Genomic DNA, 19,124 nt, shown 5'->3' on the forward strand with positions numbered 1-19,124 from the left:
ATAAGCAACAATACTCCTTATACGGTCAAAATTAAGCCCAGAATTATGGTAATAAATTTCTGTAGTTATAAGATGAGGCATCACATGAATGGAGTTGAAATTATAGCCATTTTTTATGTTGGTTATTAAGTAAATGGTGCAGTGGTTAAGTGAATCCATTTTCCCAATGGATCTTTTTTGCCAGGAAAGGAAAAAAAATCTTTCAAATCATAAGTCATGTGGCTGCAGGATGCTGCAAACAGCCGCAAAGGTGAGGATTGCCAAGCACCCAAAATGCAGCAGTGTGATTGTCGTCGTATGTTTGTGGGCAGCCACTGTAACTCCAAAAATGGTTTGCAAGTAGCTTTGAGGAAGTGTCTTGTAACTTGAAACGGTCATTAAAATCAACTATCATGAGCCGAAGGCTATTTGTAACAGAACATGTGTAGTTCCCAACCTTCCTGGCTTTGTGACCAGTGGAAGGAAGAAAGGGGATGATTCTGTGTGAGCGGCAAGCACGCACACACCTGGCTGCCGTTCGTGCAAGTGGGGATGTGCGTACGTGTGCTCAACTGCCACTTCCGCAGCCCAGTTCATAACAGCTGAAGGCAGGGGTGAAATCCAGCAGGTTCTGGAAAACCAGTAGCGGAATTTTTGAGTAGTCTGGAAAACTGCCAAATGCCACCTATATCTGGCCCCAGAGTGGGGTGGAAATGGAGATTTTGCAGTATCCTTCCTCTGCCCTGCCCACTAAGTCTCACCATGGCCACCAAGCCACGCTCACAGAATCAGTAGTAAAAAAAAAAGAATTTCGAAGAGGGAGGAGCCACGTCGCGATGACACATCACACAGACCTGACAGTCTGGGTCTGTCAATGAAACTTTTGTCTTTGGACGGTCCAGTAGGACCTAAACCGTCCCGAAGAGATGGCGACAGGGAAGCCAAAGCCTTGCTGGTCACAGGGACATCGCAAAGTCCCTGTTTGACCCAAGGGTAGCGCTTCCAACTGAGGACAAAGAGGCAGCCCCCAGGCTGGCATAGTCGGAGACGGCTCCTGAAGGAAGAGACGAAGCGAAAGCATTCCATCTGGTGAGGTTTTTTTCTCTTTTTTTACTTTTAGAAGATCCGTGTTAAGAAACTTTTTTTCTTAAAAAAAATAACAACTAGTCCCCAAAGTAAGAATAAAGTGGTGATTTTGACACTTATTGGACTGCTACTAGAAGATTTCCTGCTCTAGTTAGTAACGATGTTTTGTGGATTGAAGTAATTGCAACATTTCCTGTCTCCCTGCTTGTAGTCTATGGACTGATCTCTTTTTTCTATTTTTTTCCTTTTTACTACCTTTTTTTGTTGGCTAAATTAGATTTATTTTCTTACTTCAACAAATTTTTTCCTTCTATTGGTTAAAACTATATGAAAGATATTTAAGGGAAAGCAAAAAAAACCCCAACAATTGACTAATTATTGAATCTGCCACCTGGAAGCCAAAGTCTGAACTTTGTTTCTGTTTTGGTTACAATGTATCTTTTGTTCTGCTTCACTTGGTTTCACTGACCTTGCAATGGAAGGGTTTGGAAAAACTTGAAAAGCACGAAACTTGTTTTTCTTAGTGCTTCTGGTAAATATTTTGGCAAGGGAAGGAAAAAGACAAGCAAGAATAAAACCATCCTATTTTAAAAAACCTTGAAAGAACTGGTGTTTAAGATTCAAAATAAATACAGACACATTTCCTAAAATTTTGACAGGCTAGAGTGGCAGATTCCTCTTCCTATTTCTTTTCCTTTATATTTCTTTGCATTTTGAAAAATGGATCAATATTCAGAGGCAGAAAATTTAATAATCCAAAACATCCTGGCTGGACTTCAAAATATTGCAGAAGGACTTAAGAGATTTCACAAGAAATGGGACAGTTTATGGGGTGCTACAGTTAAAGAGGAGGGGGTTGGAGCCCCAGGGATTAAAGAAGAGAATGGAAATATAGAAAATAAAGACAAGATGTCAGATGAATCTATCAATGGACTAAATACGAGCGAAAGTGAAAAGAAAGGAAGCTGGAAAAGTGTTTTTGACAACTTGGAGCCTTTCTTTCAACTTCAAGATGCAGGAGAGAAAAAAAGAGTGAAAAAAATGGAACTAAAAAGACAAATATATCCAGAAACAAGTTTGATAACCAAAGTTAAGCCTACGTTAATAACAATTAAAGAGCAACGAAATTACATGAGAGATCTTTCAAGCTACAGAGTGAGGTGAGAAATGATAAATTCTGAAAAGATTCTAATAAGAGAGATGACACAGCTGCTGGCGAGAGAGAAAGATTTATTTTGCTACTGGAAGGGCACTGGTTGATAATGCCAATTGATGATAAAAATTAGTTAATTTTTGATGGTTAATAAGTAGGGATTTTAGTATTTTGTAGACTCTTATAGATTATTATTGAATATTTAGTCGCTAACATGTAATATATCATGATATTAACAATGAAAGGATAACCTTAATTAGGATAAATAACCAGGCCACAAATTGCAACTGAGATCTGGTAGAATGATAAAACCTATAAATTTGTGCTTTAGACCTTCTTATGAAGCTATAAATAATTTGGATTAGAATAAGAGCTGATGTGACGTAAATAGCAAACAACTTTTTTTTCTTTCCTTCTCTGTCTTTCTCTAATTACAATAATAAAAGGGAATGTTAATGCACATCTTGGAGATTTTCAATTAGAAATTTTAATTTGGAGTAGAAATGGCAAACAATTGGGGTTTTTTTTCTCCCTGTCTTTCAACTATAAAAACAAAAGGGAAGGTTAACATATATTTTGGTGATTATTAATTAGAAATGTCAATATTTTTTTCTTTTTTCTTTAGATTGTCTTTGATTTTAAATGGTCATTTCGTTAACACATATTAACAGATTGTTGTTTAGAGATTGTTGCTTTTTGATATGTTAGAGAGAGGAAATATAAGATGTCGTACTAATTGATTTCTCTATAATATCATATTTCATCCTACACTGAATCAGAAATTGTATTTTAGTCCCTAACTTTTATTTCATTGCATCACAAATTATTTTTTTAATTAAAAGTTTTAAAAAGGTTTTACAAATATTTATCTCCCCTCCCCCACGCGAACCCACCTCCCCTCCCCAACCTCCCAGAGCAAATACAGAGTATAAATCTTTAACAATCATATTCTAAAATAAAGTAACTGACTTAGCACCATCCCTCACTTGTACTTTAACTCCCCTTTTGTTAAACTAACTCTAAACAAATTATATCATTCCTTGCTCTTTCAATCATAAGCTATCTGGAGTTTCTTAGTTCCATATTTATTTTGAATATAATCAGTCCATCTTCTCCACTCCAGCCTGTATTTCTCGTCTGAATGATCCTTGAAACATATTGCATCACAAATTAAAAGCAACAGAAAAACACATAAGCAATAGCTGCAACAATAGCTATTTATTAGCATAACACTTTTCTTAAAGATCTCGTAACAACTGAAATATATACAAAGTCTTACAGCATTTACACATTAAAAAGTTTCCTATTAGCTGACGAAGTATAAGATAGTGCTGCAAAATACTTCAAAGCATGAGTAATAATAGTAATAATAATAATGAAATAGAGCACTGCACTTTGAACTTCTCTGCTATGCACCACAACTGCCACATTGATGTGACAGTTAAACCATTGGGAAGACACAAGTTTGTAAAAAAAAAAAAAGTGTAACAGATTGACGTGCAGCACTGAACACTGGAGGGATGGGAGTAAGGGACAACCAAAAATAAAGCTACGTACTGTCATATTTTTACAGTTCCTAGAGCTGTAACAAACTTCCACAGCCTTAAGATATAACATATTTAAGACAACATAATGACACTTTCTCAGATATAATTCAGCTATATTGTGTGTTACATTTTTGGGTAAGAAGTTCTTACACTGCTATGGCTGTGTATTTCCATTTTCTATTCATGAAATGCTCAAACAGGTCTACAAAAATGTAGTCAGCAGCAGGAGCTTGTAATCATGATGTGCTTTGTCTATTTTAAAGGCATTCAAGATCAGCAAACAGGATTTAACAACTCCCATCAAAAGTTTAAGACAAGGAACCTTCCTTTAAAGGCATCATCATTTTCATTGTTCACTATCTTAGTTGCTTTCCAAAAAATAAAAATAAAATAAAAATAAAATTGCCTATTATTAGGAAAACTAAGATATGACAGATCTTTTTCACATCACAATCCACAATAGTAGTTTTAAAAATCTGTAACACTTTCATAACCACTTATAGTATTTATAAAAAGATCATAGGAAGAGTGCATGTATGAAGGGGTCTCTGGTTAGAATATTAAAACAGAGAACCTTGGAACACAGCTTGAAAAGAAAAACAACAAAGAATGAAACAAGAGGCATTATGCATTGTAGGTAACAGAAACTTCATTTGATTCACTTTTTCCACAACTACTATGCGGTTCTAGCTAGGGGGTTATAATTATCTTATTTTTGCAATGTCTCATCATTTTCTTTCTTAAGCAAATTAAGTTGTGCTTAAAATACAAAAAGTGGCCAAATGTAAAAAAAAAACCCCACACAACTTCAAGAGACTACAATCTATTATAAAGAAGCCATATTACCATTAAATGTAAACAATTTATTTAAAGACAAAAGCCCTGTTTAGATTCTGGTCTTAAACTTTTGGCAGATAATGTGTGTATGCTCAGCCAGGCTCTGTAGCTAGTTATTATTCAAGTAGAAGCCAGGTCAGTTCACATGTTGACAGGCATGCAACTTGAAAACATTGCACAACAAGGGACATAAAAAGAGATCTGAGAAGTGTATTAAGACTTCAAGTAGACTTCACAATCCTTCACAACTGAATATACACAAATTAGTTTTTCTTTGCCACCCCCTCCCCTTCCCATAACTCACTCACACGTGGGACACTTTCTGTGACTCCCTAGCTTGTTTAATGCTGTATAACCACTTGATGATTCTGGCATTTCTTTCTATTGCAGAAATACCATATGGCACACGGTCATTGGCACTGTCATCATTTCTAAGGTCACTGTTGCTGTCCTGAGACTGTTCACAGTCTGAACTGATCATACTTGCACTGCGAAAGTTGAGAGAGATAATGTCAGAGTTAGCCCTTGCAAAGTTTTCCATTCCAAGATTTTCAAGCTCTTCAGGATCAAGTCCACAGTAGTTAAAGAACCTTTCAACGTCTGCATCAACTCGAAAGTATCTATCACTTAAGTCCGACTTCGATCGTTGAAGGGAAGGTCTTCTGCTTACTCCACAAGTTGATTCCACTGAATCCATCTCTGGTGATTTCAATGTAGTGATGGTTGCAATTTTGGGTTTTGGAGGCAGAGGTGGAGCTGAACTACTGCAGGGTATTGCTTTTAAAGGTTTACCACTGGATACTTTTCTAATGTCTGAGGAACTATGCGAAACATGCAAGAAAGATTCTGCTGATTGTTCCAGTAGCCTTCTATTTATACTGGAGCTGCTTTCTTGCGGACTGTTAGAACCGTGGGTGGGATAAACCTTTAGGGATTCTGCAAATGAGTGACGATTTAAATCTCCTGTATCAGATTTGAGGGGAGGCCAATTTCGCGAACTGTGTTTGTGACCTGAACCTGAACTGGAGCCCTCTGAACTGTTTATAATGTTCTTCAAAATTTCCAACTTCAGGTTCTCTCTCTGGACACCACTCTCAGTCTTTGCATTGTTGCTAAATACTTTCAAGGTAGGGCTGCTCAAGGCTCGCTTAGCTGCAGGGCAAACTGGCGGCTTTGGAAGCACTGCTGGCTTCACGGGTTCTTGTTTGGCATTGATGACTTCTTGGCTTTTCACATATTTTGCCTTGTCAGCTTCCAGCCTCTCCACAGCACTAAGTCTTTTTGGATTAGGCTCCGTTTGCCTGCGGAAATAATCAGGTCCTTTGTTTAGAATGCGGAGAGGAACAGCGGAAGTGAAAGTGATGGCAGGACTGACAGGTTTGACCATGCTACCTGTCTGTAGTGTTTCTGTAGGCATGTTTGGTGGATTTTCCCCCGCAGCCGTTTTGAATTCCTTTCTGGGATCTTCTAAATGCACGGTGCAGAAACATGTATATTAAGCACAATGAATAGCAGATGGACCTTGGAATCTGAAGGTTACCAGGAGAAGCAGCAGTGCTTCATTTCACAGTTCGTTAAATATCAGGGATGTTTCCTTCTTTCTTGCCCCACACCCTCCACCCCTCCCCAGGCGGCTTTTGTACAAACAAGCCACCAGAAATAAGCCACTATTAATCTTGCTCTGTTGGTTTCTTTCTTCTCACTGAAGGATGCGGAAGTCTCTGCGGTTTCTTTGTGTTCCACTACAAGCAGTGATCTGAAACATAAAATAGCCAACCACATGTTAGCAATGGTGTGTGATATCACCACTGTAGCAACAGAGCCTTTTTTTCTTTCCCACCCCTTCATTTGCTAGCTGAGCTAAAGCAGTGGGTCATTCTAGCTGATGCGTTTCATCACACCAACACTGAAAAGCATGCCTTTTACTAAGACTGTAAGCAAAGTAAGGATTACTGCTCTTCTATTCAGGTATAAGCATGCATTTAATTGTGATACTAGTTTCTCACAATTTAAGTCAAGGGTTAATTTAAATGATCTAAATATTATAGTTACATAATTCCAAGCTTATACTGCATACATAATTTACAGTATATGGCTTCTGGCTTTTTCAAAGCTGTGTCTATCGTTTGAGTAAGCAGGCAGAGTGAAACAAGCTTTAGCTAAAAATAAAATGTCTTTTCTCTTCTCTTTTATATCCGTAAGATAAAAGAAACCAGAACTGTAGGAGTTTGGGAGCTTGTTATATAGTTTATACTAAAAACAGTTTATTTGGTATTTTTTAAAAACACATTTTTTTATGCATGCATAGAATACAAATATTTCAGATGATCTTAAGATCAGAATAATATTTATTTTATGGAACCTTTTTTTAATGACAAACATTTCAACTAAGAAAATATAGAAAACTAAATATGACTATATGAAACAGCTTTGCAAATGTAGGGGGCCTTCTCTTATTTCTTTTGCATATTCTGCCTGCCTTCTCCCCCTACTATTTCTCTTTATGTTCCTTCAAAGCTCCCATTCCAGTCTTTGCCTCCATCTGCCCTTCCTGTAAATCTTATATTTTCATTATCTGTTGTTTCTAGTCAGAAATAGATGCCTTCCTTTCAATTAGAAACTTTGATAACCAAAAGAGGAGGGAAATAGTTGTGAAATTGGAAAGCTATAAAGTATTACTACTATATTCTGTCTCTGGGACAGATGCTACTAAGATAATTGAAAGACAGGATTTCTGACAGACAAGCAAGAGTTTATCAAATAAAACATAATTACAACTTGATTAGTAACCATTTAATTATTTAGTACCATAAGGAATTATTAGCCATGAAAAAGCAATGCAATATTTGGTATATTGCTACAAGATACATATTTATGATTAGCTAATGTTAGGGGGGGGGGAACAACATGACAAATCTATGGTCTTCACAGTACTCAGTGACTGCTATGAGAAGACATAATTCCAGTCTAGGTAGATAATTTATTTATGCCAGTATGGTAATTGTGTGTGTCTATGTATGTATGTGTGTATATTCAAACACACACACACACACACACAAATATATATATATATATATATATATATATATATATATATATATATATATATATATATATATATATATATATATATATATATATATATATATATATGTGTTATTATTTGTGCTGATAAATAAATAAAGGAAGACTAGTATAGATCTATACTATAGATTAGACTAATATCTATAGATTATTTATCAGCACAAATAATAACACAAATATAACAAAGGCAACAGTAAAAATATTGGGTTTCTGTCTGGATGGACTCTTGTGACGAGCCTAATGACAGAGAGTGGAAGTGTGACCTTCCTCCCACACTTGGGCATACCAGGGGTTGTGACTTTAAGTATATATATATATATAATGTCACAACCCCTGGTATGCCCCAATTATGGGAGGAAGCTAACTGCTTCCATTATCTGTCTATCGGCTCATCACAAGAGACCATCATGACAGAAACCCAATATTTTTATTGTTGCCTTTGTTACATTTGTGTTGTATTTGTGCCTTGATTTATTTATCAGCACAAATACAACTCACACACACACACACATGTATGTATATATATGTATATGTATATGTATATGTGTATGTATGTATATATATAGGTAGGTAGGTAAGTAGATAGCTAGCTAGCTAGCTAGCTAGCTAGATAAGGGTGGAGAGCTTGTGACTTAGAGGTTATTACAACTGCCTAACATGTAAAATAGCACAAGTTCAGTTCAGTTCAGTTCAGTTGCGTTTATTTATAGGCCGCCCTTTTCCCTGAGGGGACTCAGGGCGGCTAACAACTTATGGGAGGGGAAGACATACAATGACATAAAAACACAGTATATAGTTAAAATCAAACAACATTCATTCAACATTCGGGCGGGGGCAAATTATGGTCTTTACCCCCAGGCCTGGCGGGATAGCCAGATCTTGAGGGCTGTGCGGAAGGTCTGAAGGGTGGTGAGGGTACGAATCTCCACGGGGAGATCGTTCCAGAGGGTCGGAGCTGCTACAGAAAAGGCTCTCCTCCGCGTAGTTGCCAGCCGGCACTGGCTGGCAGATGGCACTCGGAGGAGGCCCAATCTGTGGGATCTTATGGGTCGAGAGGAGGTGATTGGCAGGAGGCGATCTCCCAAGTACGCAGATCCACTACCATGAAGGGCTTTATAGGTAGTAAGAAGCACCTTGAAGCGCACACGGAGATCAACAGGTAGCCAGTGCAGCTCGCGGAGGATAGGTGTTATGTGGGTGAACCGGGGTTCAAATCCCAATAAGGGTACGGCTGGCAAATGAGAGCTAAATAGCTTGAAATAGATCTATACTAGTCTCTCTTCATTTATTTATCAGCAAAAAAATGCTGATATAAATATATATAGCAAGTTTTATTAGGTAGCATTTATTATGTAACTGTTTGGTATTAAAGGGGTAATAAAGCAAATGTCTCATTTAAGATTGCAGTAATAACTCAAGTTATTTTTAATGATGCTTATTTAAATATATTAGACTCTCAGGGAGAATGTTAACTTTTCCCTTCAAACAAATGATTTGATTTTCCTTATACTGTCTCATCTCGATCTTCAGCTTTAAAATATTCCATTTCAACCCTCTGTGAAGTAATACAGAACAACAGTGTTGTCATAAACCACAATTATCTATGATTAATTTACCTTATCATAAATTAAAATCCTTTCATGTTTCATTATTATACATGAGAGGTACATGAAGCCAAGAAGTAACCTTTTCATGGCTAAATTAACTTCTTACTGTCATAATGCATCTCATTTGTTTGAATAAATAAACAAAAGTACTTTTCACAATAGAACATTTCTTTGTTCTCAAACAATGATAAACTATATAAATATTGCTCTTGGTTTCTTTTTATAAAATAGTTTCCTTGCACATAAACTGGATTTATGAAGGAACCCCTAAAATGAAGGGGGAGAGCTCAAATATGAAGGTTTCCAAACTATTCAGTATAGAGAAATTCAAAAGGAAAGATTTTCTTCAGAACAAATAGCATAGCAAACCATTCTTACTCATGGCAATGTTTTGTTTTTGCAATACAACTTCCAAGTACAAATCTGTATACAGAGCTTGTTTTAAAAAACAACAACAGAAAACAAGACTAAACAGATTGCTCCTACAATTGAAGAGTGCAATGAGTATAAGATCCCTCAGGTATTATTTCCCCCTCCCCCCAGCAATTATAGTTGATTGGGGAAAAAAACGTGACAATAGGATGACCAAGGTTATTAGTACATCTTACTTACATAATATTAAGGCCGTCAGAAGAACTCATCTAAAGAAAAAAAAATAGAAGTGCTAAAATTGAAAATTCTGTTTTATGGAATAAAAGCAGTATTTCTTTACCTTGGCAACTTTAAGCTGTGTGGACCTTAACTCCAGGAATTCCCCAACCAGCATATTTATTGGGAAATTCTGGGAGCTGAAGTCCACCCAATTTAAAGTTGTCAGGGTTGAAAAACACTAGAAAAGGAAGAAATGCAGTTTGAGACACAGAATTTTAATTTCACTGTGGCCCTATCATTACTGACTAGTGATTTAGGGATTTGGACAAACTTTGATAAACTATCTAGATGCTGCAAAAAATGCAAAATCTATGTTGGAAAGGTACTGAAAACAAAATCAGTAGTATAACTTTTGTACAAATCTACAGAGCAACAATCGTTGGAATAGAACTCCGCAACACCCCTGGATCAGAATAAAGTTCTGAATACCACCTCACAAAAAGAACTGAGAAAGAACGTTGGTTCTTACCTGAACGTTTCTTTTACGTAGATTGGCAGGAGGGTCTATAGCTCAGTTTAGTCACAGCCTAATTGGTCAGGACACTGAGAAAAATTCTTAAAGTATCCTTCCTTCCCTATTGGCTCTCAGTTTCCTCTCAGTCTTTGGTCCAAGCACTAGCTTCGGCTTCTTTGAGGTATTGAATTTTGTTCTTATTTCTAATTCGATTGATTGGATATTTTAAATTTCTTTAAATTTTTGGACTGTTGGTCATAGAGTCCTTCCTTCCCTATTGGCTCCCAGTTACCTCGAGGTTGAATGAAGAAAGTTGCGAAAACATCATGCAAGAAAGACAAACAACATACCCCCTGACCACCCCTCACCCGCTCCAACCTAGGGCGGGATGTAGCCCCTCCCGCCAATCTACATAAAAGAAACATTCAGGTAAGGACCAACATTCTTTTTCCTGTAGTTATGGTGGGAGGGGCTGCAACTGGGACATATCCAAGCTAGGTCCCAGGGCGGGATGTTGACTCTGGGGGAGGGGAGATCGCTACCTATTGAAGAAACCGATGTCCAACAGACACGTCAACCGAAACGAAATGGTCTAGTATCGGATAAAGTATTGGAAAAGCCCAGTTGGCTGCCCTACAGATATCCTCCAGAGGGGCCCTAGTGGCCCATGCAGCCATGGTAGCGTCACGCCGCATGGAGTGGGCCATAATCCCTTGGGGGGGGGGGAGGTTTGGCCTAAGGCTTCATAAGCTGCCGTGATGGCCTGGCATAACCATCTGCCTATCGTGGCAAAAGAGACCCTAGCTCCCAGAGTGCTGGGCTGAAAGGAAAGGAAAAGGTCCTCTGACCGCCGGAAGAGAAATATACGCCTGAGATAAATGTGCATAGTGTGGTGGACATCAAGTCAGTGTCAAAGGTGTTCCCTCTCATGAGAAGGAGGGACAGAAGTTAGGGAGTATAACCTCCTGCGATTTGTGAAAGATGGAATTGACCTTTGGGAGGAAGGTCGGGTCCAGTCTAAAGATGACCCTATCTTGGTGGAATTGTCATCCTTGGGTGACAGTGCCCCTAATTCAGAGATTTGTCGACCTGAGGTAACAGCGATGACAAATGTAGGTTAAAAACCTGAGGTGTACTGGTCTTTATGGTTCAAACGGCAGCCCTGTGAGAGCCCTAAGGACTAGGGAAGGACTAGGGAAAGGTCCCACATGGGAAACCGATGCACTGGGGGAGGGCACAGATTCACTGCCCCTTTAAGGAACCATTTGACTAAAGGGACTTGGGACAGGGAGAAATGGCCATCCCCCCCCACCAGGGCAGAGGATAGTGCAGCTATCTGCCTCTGTAAGATGTTATGAGAGAGACCTTGGTCTAAGCTGTGTTGTAAGAATTCAAACATTTGGGTGACTGAAGCGGTGGTCAGAGAAAGATTGAATCTCTTACACGTCGACAAGAACAAACGTTGACCACATTGAATTATAGATTCGTGTGGTCGACGGGCGCCTAGAGGCTTCAATGGTTGAGATGACCTTGGCTGACAGATTAGCGTCTTTTAGAAGAAGGCGCTCAAGTGCCAGGCACTCAGGTGGAGCCACTGGGGTCCTGGGTGGAACAGGCAGAGGGCAATCTCCTCCTGAGGAATTCTCCATGGGGGAGACATGGATAGTTGGATAAGGTCCGCAAACCAAGGTCGTCTTGGCCAATATGGGGCTACCAGAATGATGTTTGCCGTGTCTATCACTATCTTCCTCAGGGTCCCCTGGATTAAAGGGAGAGGAGGAAAGGCATAAAGAAGGCCCAGAGGCCATGGACTTCTGAGGGCATCTGTCCTGTCTGCATTTCATGCTGGGAAGCGGGAGAAGAACCGGGGCAGTTGAGCATTGGCTGGGCTTGCAAACAAGTCCACCAGTGGGGTGCCAAAGTGGTGGCAAATCCTGTGGAACAGTTCTGGGATCATCTGCCACTCGTTGTAGTTGACTGTCGCCTGGCTCAGCCAATCGGCCTGATGGTTGGCTATGCCCGAGATGTGCTCTGATGTTATTGATGCCAGGTTCTTCTCTGCCCAGAGTATGAGTTTCTGAGCTTCCAGCCAGAGGCACTTGGAATGAGCCCCCCCTGACGGTTTATGTGTGCCTTTGTGGCTACATTGTCCGTTAGAAGGAGCACAATTGAGTCCCAAAAATGAAGGAGGGCCAGGAGAGCTGCCTTCAGCTCCAGCCAATTTATATTGTGGTCAAAGTCTGAGATTGTCCAATGACCCTGTGCCAGCTTGGATTCCATCAGGGCCCCCTAGCTGTAGAGGCTCACATCTATCGTGATACGATCCGGCTCCCAAATGTTGGATCCGCAACACAGGGATGGAGACAACCACAATCTTAGGGACCAGCGAAGGCCCGGTGATAGGGTGACTGTCAATTCCCCGAAGAGGTTGGGTCTGGTGTAAGGGGCCACTGCCAAATTCCATTTGGACTTGTTGTCCATTTGCCAGTTGCAAAGCCACAAAAGATGCCTGGACGTTATCGAGATGCAAACTTGATAGAATCTAGAGTGGCATCCACAGAGAACTGCATGGTCGAGATAATTTTGGTGAGCTCTTGTGAAGATGCTCATCCTGAATCAAGATGCAGTCCTGTAACTGGCACAGCCACATAATGGTGGTGCGATTAAAATAGGAAGCAGCAGTGGTCGATTTAATAGCCCAGGTTGAAGCATTGAAATTCTTATGTAAAGTAAGTTCTGCACGTTTGTCGAACTTTAGTTTATCAGCTACATTCCCTGAGGCCACAGTAGAAACATTAGCGAGAAGAGCAATAGGAGAGTCTACAGTTGGCAATTGAAGGGCCTGGGAGAAAGCCTGCTCCATATTATAGAAGTGGTGGTCATTGCTCCCCGGATTGGGCAAAGTGGAAGGCTGAGCCCACTGGTTTTTGACCACTTCCAGAAACAGTGGAGGGACTGGAACTTCCTCCTTATCCATAGTGGGATGGATCCCTATGTTGGGATCCCTATGTTGGGACACAGGTGGAGCCCCTGTACCAATCTGAGGAGTCTTCTTCACCTTATGCAGAAGAGGTTTGAATGCCGGGGGGGAAAAGAGGCCAAGAAAGGCTGGGGGATCAGGAGGGATGGTGTCCTCGTCCTCAGAAAACCCCAGATCTGGATGTGCACCCTCCCCTAGTACTGAGCCCTCGCTAACCACCGATGGAGGACCTTGACCACGAGAAGAGGATGGAGATATAGGGTGCCTGGAATCAGAATGAGGCCTTGCCCCCCCTGCAAAGAGCGTTCCTGTTGGGAAATGCAGAAGAAATGAGTCTCCTGATACTTTCAGGCAGGAGCTCGAGATCTTCCAGGTCTTCATCCGAAGGCCCAAGTGTTGAAGGACCCTGGAGTGCTAGGTGCTAGGTGTGAAGCTGAGAGGTACTCCTTGGACCCCCCTTCCAATGGATCTCTTCCCCCCTCCCTATACCATCTTGGACAGATGGATGGGAGGAGAGGCCACCTGTCTGCAAGGTATAGCAGGAGAGATAGAAGGGGAGGAAGGGATAAAGCCTCTAGGAGGAGAGGCAGAGTGTTGAGGACTGGGCCTCACTGGGGACCTGGATCTGCAAGGAGATTCAGGCGTAGTAGTCTATGCTTGTTTCTCTGCCCAGGCACTTGCTTTTCCAAGGCCTTCTGCCTTCTTAACACATGTCTCACAGCAGCTCTAGCGTGACCTGAGAAATGTGCGCACGACAAAAGCATGCTGACAAAACCGTGGTGCTAAAACCGCAACGTCATCAACGCAACGTTATCAATGCGGCGACAACAGTGCGGTGACAGAAGCGCGATTTAAGTTAAGGTAAGGGTTAGGTTTAGGGTTAGGTTTAGGGTTAGGTTTACAGCGCGCTTCTGTCGCCACGCTTCAGTGCTCATTCATCGGCGCGCTTTAAAACTCACGGTTTTGTCACCGCGGTTTAGTCGGACACACTTTTGTCATTCGCCCTTTTGTCGGTGAACCCAGCTCTAGAAGGGTGGTGGTCAGCAGATGGACTGGCAGCCGCTGCCATGATTCTCAGTCTGCCCTGGCCTTCCTCTGCCACCTCACTATGGATCCCCATAGGAGCCTGTGCTGACACGGGAACTGTGGAGGCCATGCCTCACTCACGTGACTTGAGCTTGGTGGTAATCTGTTCAGGAGCCCGCCGGCCTCGATCTATGGCCACGTTGCGGGCTGTGGCCAACAGGAAAAATCACCTGCTGGCCTCAATTAATGGCTGCGATACAAGCCTCTGCCTCAGAAAATGGCCGCTTCCACAAGGTCACCCCAAAATGGCTACCGCGCCTCATGGCAAGAAGATGAGGCTGCCTGGTGCAATGGCTCTAAGGCAATGGCCTCGCGGCGAACTGAATCTCTCTCTTTGGTCTCCTTTGTGAGTACAGCAGATTGGAGCCATGGCGCCAATTACGAGCTGCGGAGCTGCCTTAAAAGCCGTGGCTGCTGTTCAAACCGTGGCGCGCTGTTTCTGAGCCATGGTGGCCGCTCAATTAGTGGCATGCCTTTACAAGCCACAACGAGGTTCTTGAAGCCGCGATGGAGCTTTTGAAGCCACGGCAAGGCTGTTAAAGGTGCGGCGCTCTGGAGACTAGAAGCAATGAAGGATGAAGCAGAGACACCGTCCCCTTAAGCCTCAGATTGTGCTCGGCTGCAAATGGGAGCCTGTCACCCAGGGACACCCAGGGACTGGGCAGAGCACCCCCAGGCCCAGAGGTAGGAGACCAGGGCACTCCTACCTCCTTATGAGGCTGACAGCTCAGACTCTATAGCCAGCAGTCCAAAAATTTAAAGAAAGTTAGACTATCCAATCAATCGAATTAGAAATTAGAACAAAATTCAATACCTCAAAGAAGCCAAAGCTTGGACCAAAGATAGAGAGGAAACTGAGAACCAATAGAGAAGGAAGGATACTTTAAGAAATTTCTCTCAGTCTCTGGACCAATCAGGCTGTGACTAAACCCAGCTGTAGCCCCTCCCGCCATATCTACAGGAAAACAGCTGGAACACATGCAGGAAAGAAAGAATAACCAAAATAATTTGAAGTTAAAAAGCTTTCTCCACAAAAAAGTTATAATCTTCAAGCTTTTTAGCTTTTAAAATGGCTAAATAAATAAGAAATCATGATGTTTATATTTAATTATAAATCAATTAAGTAATGATTCAGCATGGACAACATTATCAATTAAGAATGTAATGTATCATTTGAATATGCAGTAATGGTTGCTTAAGTTTACCAAGTGATTAAACAAAGTCAAGGGGGAGAAGAATATCAATATCCATACATCATGATAAATATGTACCACCTCTAAGCACAAGAACAACTTATTTCTCAGTATCAAATATTCAGCGATGAACAGTCAAGTTATTCCTTGACTTGCATGGAGACTCTCTGTAAATCAGTTACGTTGCTACATACAGTTCAGAAGATTTAAGAATAAACTGTCTCTCAGAAGTTCCATCCAGGTTTTGAATGCAGAAAGTACCAGAAAGTTTTCAATTTGTAGGGAGAGACAAATCCTGTCTCTCATCAATTTCTATATACAGTTCAAAATTTGCAAAGTGATAACTCTGAAGATTCCAGCTCATGTGAAACTGCTTCTTTACCTAAAAAAGCCACAAGTTATACTGTACCTGGAGAGGAACTGCTCAAAACCCCTATATATCAGAACATATATTATGAACCAAGCATAAGTAACCAGAGACACTTGTCTCTGAAATATTGCAAAATTATTAAATCACCAGTGTCTGTCCTACCACATCTCCCTATCCCAGGAACTTGGAAAGTATTTGATAGGTAGACAATTACAAAATCCAGTCTAAACATCTCGCTGACTATACAACCAACAATAATACTGTGCTAAAATCATGCTTTGACAATGGGAATTGATGTGTGCCAAGTTACAATAAAAGTCATTTAAATGGGTATAAAATAATAGCATATTTATCATTACTTGCTATAAAATAACAATGCTTCTTTCTGTTCTTTACTTCCTATAAAATTAAAGCACCAGCTATTCACATATATAATGAATTCTAATGAATTCGCTGTTGAATTTCCTATTAGAAGTATAATAATGCAAATTTAATTTATTGAGAGTACTGTTTTCCAGCTCTACAAATATTCCTTTGGCTCCATTATTTTTTATTATAACTTTTGATTTTCATTTTTAAAAAATTCTTCTTGAGAAAATCTATCTCAAAATAAATCTCAAATAAATAAGACAGTGATGTTCACTAATTATATTCATTACATTTAACTGGGAAATGTGCATTCATACAGAATACACATTTCAAAAGTTTTTTTAATATCAATTATCTGTCTTCAATTTGCCAAATAGATTACAATTCCCAAATTTTAGATTTCATTACAATATTAAAATATATGTATATATGTGTGACACACAGAGATTGGGTCTCAAAGCATGCAAGTACCCAATTTATAACTTTTCTCATTTATTCTTCAATCACCTCAAGAAAACAGTATATGTTATATACAGTATGAATAGGGAAAAGAAAAATGGTGCAGAAATCTGGCTGCAAAATGGTGCTGAGAAAAGATTGCCAATATTTGGACAGAAAATAATTTGAATTTGCGTTTGAGTTTAATAAGATTTGTATGCCGCCCACTCCCTTGGGACTCTGGGTGGCTTACAGACAAGGTAAAAAGAAACATTTAAAAATTAAATAAAAAATACAATTATTAAAATTCCACATCATGCATTCCGTCTAAGTGGGGCTGGATATTAATCAACAGCCCCAGGCCTGCCGGAACAGCCAGGTCTTGGTGGCTTTGCGAAAGGCCGGGAGAGTGGTAAGGGTCCGGATCTCTGCAGAAAGATCGTTCCACAGGGCCGGCGCAGCTACAGAGAAGGCCCTCCCCCAGGGGGTCGCCAGCCGGCATTGTCCGGTCGACGGCACCCGGAGGAAGCCCAACCTGTGCGATCTTGTTGGTCATTGGGAGGTAAGTGGCAGGAGGCGGTCTCTCAGGTAGCCAGGTCCTAAACCATGTAGGGCTTTAAAAGTAACGACTAGCACCTTGAAGCGCATCCGGAGACCAATGGGGAGCCAGTGCAGCTCGCGGAGGATGGGTGTAACATGGGTGTATCTAGGTACACCCAATATCGCTCGCGCGGCTGCATTCTGGACCAACTGCAGTCTTCTAACACTCTTCAAGGGCAGCCCCATGTAGAGCGCGTTACAGTAATCCAGTCTTGAGGTGACAAGGGCATGAGTGACCATTCGAAGTGCCTCCTGGTCCAGGTAGGGCTGCAACTGGTGCACCAGGCGAACCTGGGCAAAAGCCCCCCTGGTCACAGCCGACAGATGGTGTTCTAATGTCAGCTGCAGATCCAGGAGGACACCCAAATTGCGGGCTGTCTCTGAAGGGTGTATAATTTACCCCCCAGGCTAAGAGGTGGAATGTCTGGACTATTCTTGGGAGGCAGCATCAATAGCCACTCAGTCTTGTCTGGATTGAGTGCAAGCTTGTTCGCTCCCATGCAGACCCTGACAGCCTCCTGGCACATCACTTCCACTGCTTCACTGAGTTGGCATGGGGCGGACAGATACAACTGAGTATTGTCCGCATATTGGTGATATTTGATCAGCGGCTTCATGTAGATATTAAATAGGAGGGGGGGACAGGACCGAACCCTGCAACACCCCATATTTGAGGGGCCTAGGGGTCAATCTCTGTTCTCCAACCAACACCGACTGCGACCTGTCCGAGAGGTAGGAGGAGAACCACCTTAGGACGATGCCTCCCACTCCCACCTCCCGTAACCGTCGCAGAAGGATACCATGTTCGATGGTATCGAAGGTCGCTGAGAGGTCAAGAAGCACTAGGATAGAGGAATGTCCTCTATCCCTGGGTCACCAGAGATCATCGATCAGCGCGACCAAAGCAGTTTCTGTGCCGTAACCAGGCCTGAAACCCGACTGAAAGGGATCCAGATAATCTGCTTCATCCAAGGTCCACCGGAGTTGAAAGGCCACCACCTTCTCAACAACCTTCCCTAAAAAAGGGAGATTGGAGACTGGAGGGTAGTTGTTTAAGACGGCTGGGTCCAGGGAAGGTTTCTTAAGGAGGGGTCTCACCACCGCATCCTTTAGAGGGTGCGGGAAGGATCCCTCCCGCAGAGAGGTGTTAACAATCCTCTGGAGCCAGCCGCGCCTCACCTCCCTGCTGGTCGAGACCAGCCAGGAGGGACATGGGTCCAGTAAGCAGGTGGAGGCACTCACCGCTCCCATGGCCTTGTCCACTTCCTCAGGAGCGACAAGTTGAAATTCGCTCCACGAAATCCGCTCAAGACTTTCCCCCGGCATCTCGGCTCGTACCGTCCAAGTGGAGTCCAGGTCCGTCCGAATCCGAGCGATTTTATCTGACAGAAACTGAACAAATTCCTCAGCTCTACCTTGTAAGGGCTCGCCCGCATCCCTCCCTTTCAAGAGGGAGCGGGCTATCCTAAACAGGGCGGCTGGGCGAGATTCTGCAGATGCAATAAGAGCGGAAAAATGCGCACATTTTGCCACCCGTATCGCCACTAGATAAGTCCTAATGAAGGCTCTTAATTGTGTTCTGTCAGATTCGGAGTTACTGGCCCTCCAGCGTCTTTCTAGGCGTCTCTTTTGGCGCTTCATCTCCTGGAGTTCCTCAGTGAACCAAGGAGCCCTTCTGGATCCACTGCCG

General features: G+C 41.7%; 1 protein-coding gene across 7 annotated transcripts in view; it reads right to left on the reverse strand.

Moving 5' to 3' along the window:
- FAM110B (family with sequence similarity 110 member B) overlaps positions 1-19,124 on the reverse strand; it is a 111,494-nt gene that overhangs the window by 7,714 nt on the left and 84,656 nt on the right. For 3 of the 7 annotated variants that reach the window (XM_014069033.2, XM_087707040.1, XM_087707039.1), the window contains exon 2: positions 3,429-6,358. The exons of 3 other annotated variants lie outside the window; for them this stretch is intronic. In XM_014069033.2, the coding sequence (XP_013924508.1) occupies positions 4,907-6,019 (1,113 nt within the window). In that variant the 5' untranslated portion in view covers positions 6,020-6,358 and the 3' untranslated portion in view covers positions 3,429-4,906. Of the gene's footprint in view, positions 1-3,428; positions 6,359-9,905; positions 10,374-19,124 lie in introns of those variants that run through there. One more of the 7 variants, XM_087707041.1, reaches the window with a different exon arrangement.

This window comes from Thamnophis sirtalis, unplaced genomic scaffold (assembly GCF_051295495.1).
Source record: "Thamnophis sirtalis isolate CommonGarterSnake01/CBP01778 unplaced genomic scaffold, rThaSir2_p1.2 scaffold_2, whole genome shotgun sequence".
In the NCBI taxonomy this organism is placed as follows: Eukaryota; Metazoa; Chordata; class Lepidosauria; order Squamata; family Natricidae; genus Thamnophis; species Thamnophis sirtalis.